The sequence below is a fragment of the Bolinopsis microptera genome, chromosome 13 (genome assembly GCF_026151205.1).
Source record: "Bolinopsis microptera isolate Bmic1 chromosome 13, MBARI_Bmic_1.0, whole genome shotgun sequence".
Classification (NCBI taxonomy): domain Eukaryota; kingdom Metazoa; phylum Ctenophora; class Tentaculata; order Lobata; family Bolinopsidae; genus Bolinopsis; species Bolinopsis microptera.
Window position 1 is genome coordinate 9430185 of NC_087084.1, and position 12847 is coordinate 9443031.

The 12847-nt window shown below is 36.9% G+C and overlaps 1 protein-coding gene and 1 long non-coding RNA gene across 2 annotated transcripts; one reads left to right on the forward strand and one right to left on the reverse strand.

The window, feature by feature from the left end:
* Positions 1-264: 264 nt before the first annotated feature.
* LOC134824767 (translocon-associated protein subunit gamma-like) lies at positions 265-816 on the reverse strand. Its single transcript, XM_063836743.1, has one exon. It carries the CDS (start codon positions 814-816, stop codon positions 265-267), a length of 552 nt encoding a protein of 183 aa, XP_063692813.1.
* A 3982-nt stretch (positions 817-4798) lies between these two features.
* Positions 4799-5545, forward strand: LOC134824996 (uncharacterized). The gene is made up of 2 exons (XR_010161476.1): positions 4799-4890; positions 5050-5545. It is a non-coding gene; the product is annotated as an uncharacterized LOC134824996 (long non-coding RNA).
* The last annotated feature ends 7302 nt before the right edge of the window (positions 5546-12847 follow it).

Genomic DNA, 12847 nt, shown 5'->3' on the forward strand with positions numbered 1-12847 from the left:
CAAGTTTATCAACAAGACTAGGTATAGGAAGAACTTAGTGTTAAGCCAGAAGCGAAATGGGAACATGTGAGTGTATGTTAAAAATGTTCGTAAATGTTTAATATTACAGACATTTCTCAACATAGGTTATATTTATTTATTATCAAGTGTTAAAATCTGATAAAAAGAACCATATACAGTTACCCAGTCTAGTACAATCAATGTAGGGTAGCATTATAATTATATTATGCTGTGTCCCTAGTTAATAATTAAGGTCTATGTAATTTAACCGGAGCTAGTGGACAGGAAAGCGACGACACAAGCAGAGGTAACAGAGGATCCGAGGTAGTTGGCACCGGGACTGAAGTTTTTCAGGACGTAGAAACTAAGGATGATAGTGAGGAAGAGGAAGAGAGCGTTGTTGTAGAAAATGCTGAAGTGAGTAGCTTCCAGATCAGCAACTTCGGTCTTCTTGAAGAGGACTCTGTCGTCCTTCTCCTTCTTTACTGTCTTCTTCTTCTCGCTGGAAGCATCAGCAACCTGCTGCATAACCTCAGCGGTAACTCCAGCGTGTCTTCTCTGTGCAATCTTATGTTTAAGAGAATATTTCACATTCTTGTACGCAAGAGACAAGAGGAATGTGGAGATGATGGTGACAATACCAAACATGATACCGTAGGTGTTCAGCTCCAGCTGCTGGATTCTCCAGAACAACCACATTGGCAATGCTGAGACAAACAGAGCATTGAGATGGAAGAGGATGGAAGTACTCCTGGGGACGGTTCTAGAGAAATCAGCCAACAGGATCTCTTCTTCCGCAGTAAGGGGTGCAGACATGGTTGCTACTGAAGGAAGGTTGGGTTGTTAATATTTGAAATTCAATATTTTTAGCAAGTGAGATTTAATAGTAAAATAGTCAATGAAAGAAGTGATATTTTCCAAAGTACAATAAAACCATGATTTACCGTGGAGTTTGGGGGAAAGGAAACATCTGCAGTAAATCAGGGTTTGCGGTAAATTGGGGTTTTGTTTGTTTACATTAAACATGTAAAGCCCTATTTGAAGTAAAAGAAATGGCCACGGTATATCAGGGTTTGCAGTGAATTGAGACACGTTAAATCAGGGTTATACTGAAGTACATCTACACACAATTTATTTGTTCAAGAATTCTCCTAGAATGGCAATATTTACAAAAAAGAGTCATGCCTATTGAAATGCACAACTTCTCTTTCTGGAAATTTTTAAAACTGCACTGAAGGAAATCACAGCAGAAAATTTCACACAAACCTGATGAATTTTACACAAAACAATATTTTTGGATGACCTTAGAAGCATCTATTAAGTCTCATTCCACCCATTTGATCATTTGGCTAAGCTCTGAACAAAAAAGTCTTTTTGAGTAGCTACTCTAGCTTAAAAAAGAAGGAGCTCTTCCATTTAAAATAAGATTACTCTTTAAATATGGTATATCAACAAAAAAAAGCGTAAATGGATGTTTTTTAAATCCAAACACTTAATATTTAAAGTGTGTGTGTGCTGTCAGTTAACCTTGTTTTGACAGTGAATATTGCTGGGATGAGGTACATTTTGCCAAATCCGATTCCTCATAAAAGACCTACAATTCGGAAGAGGGGCACCCTTCTGAAAAGGCAACACTAGATCTCTCTGGTACAGGGCTGTGGGGTCCAATTGATGGCTAGTGGTTATTAGAACGGCCTTGTGATCGGATGGTAACTAATTCGATACAGTACAGTATGGTTTACAGTACATTACCATGCACTGTACGGAATAAAAATAATAAATCTATACAGTCACATTGTTGAAACAACTATGGTTCCTTATTGTGGGCTGAATGTGTGTCCTGTCGATGAAAACGCTCCTTGTTAAAATGTATAAAACCTATCTGAGTGACGTGACTGCATTAACATTTTTAATAAACAATGACTTCTACAACGTTAGAACAATATGCATAGATACTTGGGTACAAAGATCAAATAGAACAAAATGCAGCTTTCTATTTTCTGACTTGACAGAGATATTTCTCACAGCCTCTTGAGCCATCAATCCAAGAGTTGAATCAGTTAAATGCAGTGGCGTAACGTTACTTTTTGGCGCCCCCCCGCTCAACTCAAAAAGCGCCCCCCTTTCTGGAGCGCGCTCGCTTCGCTCGCTAGATTTGTCCGAGGGCCGTTGCCATCACAATTTTTTAATTTTAAAACGGAATATAAATGTGTGCCAATAAAATTTAAATTTGGAAAGTGAGAAGCCGCGCGCAAATAATTTTACATGTAAGCCGCGCGATTTAGTAATTTAATCGCCAGTAATTTGCGCATGATTGTTTTCGCGTTGGATAAAATATTATCTCGTGATACCTGTTAACTGTTGTGATTGGACTATGCAGAGTGACGACGCGTTATGGTAATAATAAATGTATCATGTACTGGACACTAATAATAAGTCGGTTACACAATGTCAGAATCTTGTTCGCGTTTCACTGTCGTTTGACATTAGACATTACATTCGAAACAGCCGTTAGGTAATTTGTCATTTGTCTGATTAGTGGTGTTACTGTTAATTTGCGATAAACAATGAAACAATTTTGTGAATTGTGTGTTTCATATTGTTAGTGTAACGAGGAGAACTGTTTTAAGCTGCTGTATATGTTACAAAAATTTATACTATATTAAGGTTACCGGTTGTTCATGTAAATTGTAATCATCAATGGGGTAAAATATCAAATATGCCGTACTTAGTTTACGCGAACATTATGCGAATGTATGTTATTATAAATATCCTCACAGCTGGTCGAATATGTAGAACTGCATTGGGAGTCTGGGCGGTGTACAATCAATATTTACTACTGAGTTGTTTTAGCAGTTTCTACGTTTAGCTCAGTCTTTATTACGAGGAACTGATTCAGTGGAGATAAGTCAATTTTGTAGGACTCATTTTAGTCGAAGTTTAGACTTTAGGCAACGATGCCGTTTCTTACTTGTCCGTTGTCGCAGGTTAATATTATTCATATGTTATTGATAATGATAACTGTGTTCAATGAGGAGTGTTGGTTGGTGTCTTCTAGATGTGTGTAGTCTGTAGATGATAACATCGATAGAATAATACTGAATATTATAGGTACTGATCATGATTGGTAGTACTCTTAAACTTGGTAGTACTCTTAAACTGTTTGCACTTCAGTGTTGAGAAACACTGAGAAATTATGTAATGTTGGTTGTTAGTTAATTTCGTTCTGTATTGAATTGGTAAGTTTGTCAGAAACATAATGTAGCTAATAGGATATAATAGAACGTTACTCGTTTTATTAAGCAAATCGTCGAGGAAACAAATATTACACACTGAGTGTAACAGTAAACTAATGTATGGGACACACCTTAGAAACACTTAATAACTGATTTATAACCGATCATATCCTTGACGCTCCATTGGGACAGTTACCATGGCAACATACGGGGGATTCGGGGAATGGTTAAAGAATTCTACTGACAAGCTTGATCAGTAAAACATTACTGCCGCTAGATTACAAGTATGCCACGTCATTTCAAGGCAATGAGATAGATCAGTGCACTTTATACGCATTCAATTATAGCATTACTTGGTTAGCAAATCACGTGATATCTCTGGAATTATCACCATGGTAACTGGGTAGGTGTTCAGACTCCACAGATGTAATATATAAACTGACCTCTTCGTTTTAACATCCATGTTCAACGGATAAATGGAGCTTAAATAGTTGGTACGATCAAATGTAATCTTTACACAAATGTTTTCGTGTTATTAAGCAAATCGTCGAGGAAACAAATATTACACACTGAGTGTAACACTAAACTAATGTATGGGACACACCTTAGAAACACTTAATAACTGATTTATAACCGATCATATCCTTGACGCTCCATTGGGACAGTTACCATGGCAACATACGGGGGATTCGGGGAATGGTTAAAGAATTCTACTGACAAGCTTGATCAGTAAAACATTACTGCCGCTAGATTACAAGTATGCCACGTCATTTCAAGGCAATGAGATAGATCAGTGCAATTTATACGCATTCAATTATAGCATTACTTGATTAGCAAATCACGTGATATCTCTGGAATTATCACCATGGTAACTGGGTAGGTGTTCAGACTCCACAGATGTAATATATCAACTGACCTCTTCGTTTTAACATCCATGTTCAACGGATAAATGGAGCTTAAATAGTTGGTACGATCAAATGTAATCTTTACACAAATGTTTTCGTGTTATTAAGCAAATCGTCGAGGAAACAAATATTACACACTGAGTGTAACACTAAACTAATGTATGGGACACACCTTAGAAACACTTAATAACCGATTTATAATCGATCATATCCTTGACGCTCCGTTGGGACAGTTACCATGGCAACATACGGGGGAATGGTGAACTTATATATTATACAATTGAAAAGTGCGTGTGTGAGCTGTACTCACTGTAGTCTGTACTGATTGTCCATTATCTAATGCTGTTAGCGAGTTTTTATGGTAGTATGGACTATGGTTGTTACCAGATGATGATGTTAAACATTTAAATGTATACTTTTCTATTTATTGGTAGTTGTTCGAATGATTATTGTTATTTGTTAGAACTTGCAGTTGTAGCCGACTTTGTTTTGCTGCCAGAAGTAGTAATGATTTGAAATGGCTGTTGTATGGTGTCACAACTAGTAACTACAAAGAGTGACCTATTTTTGTAGGAATTGTTTCCGTACGTTTAAAAAAAATGTATTAATGAACAAACCTTTACATTAATGAAATTCCCGGATATAGCAATTAGCATGTGTTTATATGAACTACATGCCGAATGCCGATATGTGTGGAGTGTGGTTGCTCACTGTATATGCAGAGTTGGGATGTGACTGAAAACATTGAAGTAAGTATTGAGGTTTATTTTGAATCATGTAAATAGCTTTAATATTGTGGCATCTGTGGAGTTATGTTAGGTATTATGCCATCAGCCATGTGGTGAAATTTGTAGAAGGAAGTGGTTTACAGATTTATTTGTAAATTAACATCAAATTTCCCAAATCAGGTTTCGTTACCGTTGGAAGATTTCATGTACATAGTACATACTATGCAAAATGTGGAGTCAATTGTACGCTGACGAAAGCTGCAAAACAACTGAGCCAGCTCCACAAGCACGACCTGACTGAAGCATTAAATCTTATTTGTCTGTGAATATTTCGCTACGTAGTTTGTCAGCCTTCAATTTGATTTTGGTGCCAATCTGAATAACTGTACAGCCAGTGCTGAAAAATCCTTTAGCAAACTGAAGCTATTTAAAAACTCCGAAGCACAATGGGTAACTAAACGATAGATTAAGCAGTTTACAGTTTAGCCATCATCTCAATCAAGAACTTAACAGCAAGACAACTTGACAAGAAAGAGCTGGCCCAATTTGATGCTCTTTCCAAACCTAAGAGAGTTGCTTGGAATATGAACTGTACGGTAATGTAAATATTATGTAGTATTGAAAAATGTAAATTGATTTTTATTTCCATATTTTTATCTGTTATTGCTACCTGTTAGATGTTGGTGTTTTATTTTTGAAGTATCATTAATACTACAATAAGTGACTGCCGATGAAATTGGGATCTAAGTTAAAATTAAACATTGATATCAAAAATTGCCACAAAATCAAAACATTCTCACGCGCGAATTTTGTATACCACGTTTGTATACAAATTGCAATATCGTTATCACTTACCACGTGTTTTTAGCGCGCGCTGGCTGCTTGCTTTGCACTATATTTAATTTTAGAATTTTACAAATCTTACAACAGTAGCACGATATTTAACAACTTTTGGACCTTATATACCAAGTATTTTATTACCAGGGGCGCCATATTTCTAGGGGGCGCCAAATTATGAGGAGGGGCGGCAGAATTTTGGCGCCCCCCTCTCACGGCGCCCCCCCCGCATAGCGGGGTCTGCGGGGCCTTACGTTACGCCACTGGTTAAATGGTCAGGAAAGCCATGATTGAGAGCTGAATGGAGAAGGAGTAAGGACCCTGCCAAAAGATATTGAACCTTGAAAGGTTACACTTCGATACACGTACACAGTTGTGCACTGTAACAATTGTTCTGATCCACGGCTTCCACACGACAGTATGTAAGATAGAATGAGCAATGGATAAGCGTCTGGCACCATTAAGCGCTTAAAAGATATCTCGTCAAGATCCTAGACAAATGAAAGCAGAATCACTCTACCGTCGTGTATGGGACATACCAATACGTGGGCGATTGTTTGGGTGCATACTTTCAACTGTTTGGGAATCCAACGAATATCAGTCGTATATCTATTTATGTGATTCAAAAGAAGATTGCACATTGCAGATATATTTTCTTAGAACGAGCAGTTTTAGTAACAAGTAAGCAATCGACCAGCTCATCTCAAAATAATAATAATAATTACAACATTTATAAACCGCCTTATAGCTAAATCATATAACTCGATATAATTTAATCCTGGAGATAAACTCCAGTGCTTTCTAAAGCGGCTCTTACATTAACTGAGCTTAGTTTAATTGAAAATTAGACATGACAAGTTCATTTTACCTATGTAAATGCAAAATCAATCAAATGCTAGAGAAAAGAAGTATGTTTTAAGTTTGGTCTTGAAAGATGTAACTGACTCAGCTGATCTTATGTCGTATGGCAAGGAATTAAATACTTTAGGACATGTTCAAACCTGGTTGGTGGTTTTGTTTCACTGCCAAAATGGGCGATTTTCTCATTTTTACAATAACTCCATTAATAATTACTCGATGGTCTTGAAACTTTAAGAGATGATTATAATTGTGATAACAAATATTCTCAGGTCATCGGCTATGAATAATATTGTAAAATGGCCCAGTTATGTTGAAAAATGTAACATTTGGTTACACTTTTCAATGGCTCAGCCAATTATTAAATTTTAAAGATTCTCGCTTCACAAAAATGTACATTAGGTATTTGCTTAGCTGTGGAATGAAAAAAGGCCCACTTTTGATTTCATAAAAAGGCCCAAAATGAAAATTTTGTAACATCTAGTTTTCATGAATCTATCTTTATAGTTTGTTACAACCACAGCTAGTGTAGGATATGTATTTAACTCTCAAACCAGGTTATTAGTGCAGCTATTCTTGTATAAAGGCATTACCACAATCTAGGTATATGGTTCATAATCAATAAAAGGGCCATTTCTTTGAATAACGTAACATGGTTACAAATCAGTATGTTATACAGAGTTGTTTGATCTAGTATTGGTTTTAAGTTGGTTGATGCATTAAAATAAAGACATGAAACAACTTACGTAACAAATTTAAAAAAAGTTATTGGGACCAAATTATTGAATTTTGTAACAATTTAAATGTAATGTAATTTAAATTGACAATCCGCGACAGAACGCGGTGAATTTAATCAAATGAATATAGCTAATTAGATTAAAGGTTGGATATTTAAAAACTTTTAATTTATATATAAAATTGTATAGAAAATAGAAATTGGGCCCTATATATTGAAATTTGTCACAATAAAATGCCAGGTCACGAGTTGATCCACTGAAATGGCAGAGTTCCATGTCCATCTGTGGACTTACAAAATTCAATGTTTTGGGCCCAACTACAAAATATGGTCAATAATATGGTTGATGGAACCCTTATGACCTAGGCAAACTGGTCTGAACTTTAAAAACTATAATATAGCTTGCCTAACACCCCTCACACTAGGATACATACTATATACTATACTCTATATATTTACTTTCTAATGTTACATTATTCAAGTTCCGCGGCCATTTTATCAAATTATACGAATAAGGATTGCTTTACAATTCTGTATGAGAATCTAAAAACCATGTTACCAGTACAAGAATATATTGAACATTCCAGATATATATGAGCTTTGTAGTCAAAACATAAATATGTTACAAAATTCAATGTTTTGGGCCCAAGTACAAAATTTGGTCAAGAATATGGTTGATGGAATCCTTTGTGACCTGGAAAAACTGGTCTGAACTTCAAAAACTATAATATAGCTTACCTAACACCCCTCACACTAGGGTACATACTCTATACACTTACTTTCTAATGTTACATAATTCAAGTTCCGCAGCCATTTTATCAAATTATATGAATAAGGATTGCTTCAGAATTTTGTACGAGAATCTAAAAACCATGTTACCGATACAAAAATATATTGAATATTCCAGATATGACCTTGGCAGTGAAAACATAAATATGTTACAGAATTCAATGTTTTGGGCCCAAGTACAAAATTCGGTCAAGAATATGGTTGATGGAACCCTTTGTGACCTAGAAAAACTGGTCTGAACTTGAAAAACTATCAAGAAGCTTCTCTAAAAACCCATTGAAAAAGTGTAACATAGAAATGTGTTACAAAATTCAATATCCAGGGCCCCCAACTAAGCTGCTATATCTCAGGACCTGAATATGTTACAAAAATTCTGGTTCAAGGGTGCCCTCAGTCAAAGGGTCTAGTTTTTGTCAGTAGTTTCAGTTTTTCCTAAAATGTTACAGATTTCAATCTGGGGGCCCAGAAGTAATGAGTGGGAAAAATGAAACAAAACCACCAACCAGGTTTGAACACGTCCTTTAACTGCACAGTGACTAAAAGCTTTCTCTGTGTTTACATAGTTAGGAGAGGGCGGAAAACTAAGGTAAAAATAATCATTATCAAGACGTACATTTTTAAAACTTTGCTGCCTAGGAGATATCAACTCTTTTAAGTAAGGAGGAGCTATATTATTTAAACACTTGTAGGCAAGTAGGGCAATCTTAAAATCTATTCTAAATCTAACTGGTAGAAAATGAACTTTCTTAAGTAGTGGAGTAGTGTGTGCCTTTCTTCCTCTCCCGAAAATAAATCTTACAGCAGAATTTTGCACCTTCTGTAAACGACTTAAATCATAAGAGCTCAGTCCAAAATATACGCTATTGCAATAATCAATTCTAGAGAGTACTAGAGCATGAACAAGCTGAATCTTAAGGTTAAAAGACAGTTTTGATGCAATAAACCACAAATTTCTGATCTGAATATTACATGCTTGAACCACTGACGTAATCTGATCACTCATTGAAAGATAACTGTCCAAATACAGCCCAAGACTCTTCACAGTTCCACTAACAACATGTGGCTCTTGATCCTTAACAATCTGTAGAGAGGCTGGAATATTTGTTGAGTCAAATTTAGAGGATATAACGATGACTTCAGTCTTAGAAGAATTCAGTTGAAGGAAATTGTTTGTCATCCATTTCTTGATATCAGACAAACAGTGTTCCATATTGTGCTCTAGCTGTGATGGGTCATCAGAATCAAGAGTGAAATACAGCTGGGTGTCATCAGCATACAAATGAATACAGCACCCATGCATACTTGCAATGTTCTCAAGATCTTTGGTGTACAATATGAATAGCAGGGGGCCAAGGATTGAACCTTGTGGCACACCTATCTCAAGAACAGTTGCTGAGGAAGACGAATCCTTGACTTTGACACAAAATGAACGGTTAGCCAAGTAGGACCTGATCCATGTAAGAGCAATGCCTGTAATGCCATAAGCAGATCTTAGCTTCTTGATTAATCTTGGGTGATTGACAGTATCAAAGGCAGCACTCAAATCTAGAAGTAAAAGAACAACTTTAGTTTTCTTGTCAATAGTTATCAAGATGTCGTTATGGATTCTGGTTGTTGCAGTTTCACAGCTATGAAACTTCCTATAGCCGGACTGAACTTTAGAAAGCAAGTTGTTATCCTCAAGATAACTGGTGAGCTGTATAGATACACACTTCTCAATGATTTTTGACAAGAATGAGAGATTGCTAATAGGCCTGTAGTTAGATAGAGATTCACCGTCAAGGCCACGTATCTTCAAACTTGGACGAATGAGAGCCTCCTTAAGTTTTATAGGAAACTCACCTTTAACTAATGATTCATTGACTATAAATGAGATCAGAGGAAGGAGTTCTGGGAGACACTTGATGAGAATCTTTGTAGGTATGGGGTCAAGATCACAGAATTTGTTAGACATATTCTTTATGATGCTTACTAGTTCTTCATCAGACACATGACGGAATTGTACTATCTTTGGGCTATTAGAAAGAGGAACAAATTCATCTGAGTTAGGAGAATCTTGGGATTGTTGTTCTAAATAAATGTTGTTGTATATGTTGTCGACCTTTGATTTAAAGAACTGTGCAAAGTTGTTAGCACTCTCAAGATTTGAAGAGCAAGAAGGTGTAGTAGTACTAACTTTTTCTTTATTGAGCAACTTATTAACGATGGAATAAGTCTTTTTAGCATCACCTGCACTATCTTGTAACCTTGTTTTGTAGAAGTGATCTCTTGTGGATACAATGACTGAGGATGCTCTCTCTGATGCTTTCCTGTACAGTCGTTTATAATCTGGGCAATCATGATTCTTTTGATACAGTCTCTCAATCTTTCTTCTCATTGCTTTTGCTTGTTGACAGTGTGTAGACCACCATTCAGCGTTATGATCTTTTCTTGGGATGAAAGTTTTTTCTTTAGCATGCTTGTCCAAAATACTGCTCAACTCAGACTCATAGATATCAACTGCACTATCGAGGTCATTGAAGCAATCAGTGTCACATAGTTTTGACTTAAGAATATCCTCAACAAAAGCATCTAGGTCTATGCAAGCAATGTTTCTGTAAGTAATTGGTTCTAGAGTGCCTATGGGTGCTGGAGATACATTGCAATTGAAAGCAACAAAGTAGTGGTCAGACGATGTACCAGAATCAGTAATGACAGGATCTAGAACTTCAATGCAATCGTGAGTAAAAGAACCATCCCTGGTAATTACAAGATCTAATATGCCCCCATCTCTGTGTGTTGCAGCTGAAATTTGTTGCACCCACCCACAAGACTTAAGTAGTGAATTAAACCTTTGTGCAACTGAATCATTTTCGTCTTCAATGTGGATATTAAAGTCACCCATGATCAAGGGCTTTCCAGGTTTGTCTACTAAATCAACCAAGAGTTGCTCAAAGTCAGTTAGAAATTGGGGGATGTTAGCACTCTGAGATGTGGAGGTGCCAGAACGGTAAATTGAAACAATTCGTAGTATATATCCAGAAGATGATTTGAAGGTACATTCACAAGACTCAAACGTTTTGAATCGCTTGCACTTCTGAGGAGTCACTTTAAGACTTTTCTTATATAGAACAGCAACACCTCCTCCCCGCCCAGCTCTTGGCTGGCTATGAATGGAATATCCAAGTTCTTTCATCTCAGAAAACTTAGCATTGTCATCTTTTCTCAGCCAAGTTTCTGTAGCACAGCAAATATCAGTATCAAAGTCTTCAAGCAATTGCATAACTCCAGCAGTTTTATTGCAGATGGATCTGCAATTGAACAGGGCAAAGTTCATACTCTGACATTCTGACTTAGAGTTTGTAGCTAGTTTTTTGAAGTAAGGATGTTTTGTTTATACCGATTCAATGCCTGTTGCATGATGGGGCACTGCTCTGAGCTGGAATGGTGAGTGTTACAGTGAGATGAGATTCTTGGATCTTTTGACAGACTGCAATTGCGACATCTATGTCTGCTAGGGTCTTCCTTGTAATGACATTCTGATGTTCTATGCCTACCGCTGCAATACATACAAACCAGAGTTTCTTTCTCAGGACAATTTTGGGAAATATGGTGGAGCTTCTGACAATTATAGCACTGCTTGATGATGAATCTATCCTTTACAGGACAAGCACTATTCAGAATGAAGATTTTGCCGTCTCCTGTCAATAGGTTCCTAATCTGAGGAGAGACCTTGATCCCAGCAGTAGTGTACCTTAGTCCAACATTTATGTACACAATTTCAAAGAAATGCTCATTATCTAGCAAGTGTTTAAGTCCAGGATTTTTCAAGGGAATAATATCTAGAAGAGCTTTTTTAGTCTGTAACCGGAAATCTTCAGCGGGCAAACCAGAGCGATCAATGGTTTCGAATATCTGACTGGGAATATTAGACACAGTGACCTTAGGGAGAGCTTTCTGTGAGAGAGTGATGTGAAAACCAAGTAATTTAATGACATCAGAGTTTTCAATAAGACTTTTAGCCTTCAGCCTATCAGATGAAGATGGAAAAACTAGCGTTATCTTCTTATGTGAATCTAGTAGGCTAGTTTTCATAGCAATCAATCGTGTGTCATAGAGCAACTCAGATAGAACATCTGGAGCAGATGAAATATCAGCAGAAGGTAAGGGACTATCTAGCACCAATATCTCTTTACTTTCCTTGCTAATTTGATTTATGTTAGCGGACACTTTACTTGGCTGAGGAGAACTAGCACCACCTACAAGAGCTTCAGCAAAATTGCTGTAAGAGGACAGTGCACTTGGAGACCGGGATTGCAAGTTTTCTTTGTTAACATTAGAAACTCGCTCTTCCAGCGAATGTTCAGAGGCTGGAGCACATAGAGCAAGCTTGTCGACAATAATGCTATGCATTTCCTCACGAAATGATTCCAGAAGGGCAGAGTTGTTTGCCCTCATCAGATGCTCAACTTTGGAGAGAATATCAGGAGCTTCATCATGACCATTATCATGACTCATCACAGGGTTGGACTTAGGAGCATCTACCACAGATGGTACAGGTGGACCAGGTGGAGAAAAGTTTTTGGAAGAACGGGTGTCATCTACCAGTGAAATGCAATCTTCACATACGAATAGAAAATAACCCCAACGAGCTTGATCTGCAATCATAGGTCTCACCTTAGCACGGAAGGTATTTGTACAAATGGACTCAGAAAATTGAACACCGGTTTTTTTGCGACAAGCGGAGTGAAACATCCCATCACAGACATTACAGATAAT

Coding starts and splice junctions, on each gene's coding strand:
- LOC134824767 (XM_063836743.1), bottom strand. CDS start 816: ATGTCTGCACCCCTTACTGCGGAAGAAGAGATCCTGTTGGCTGATTTC.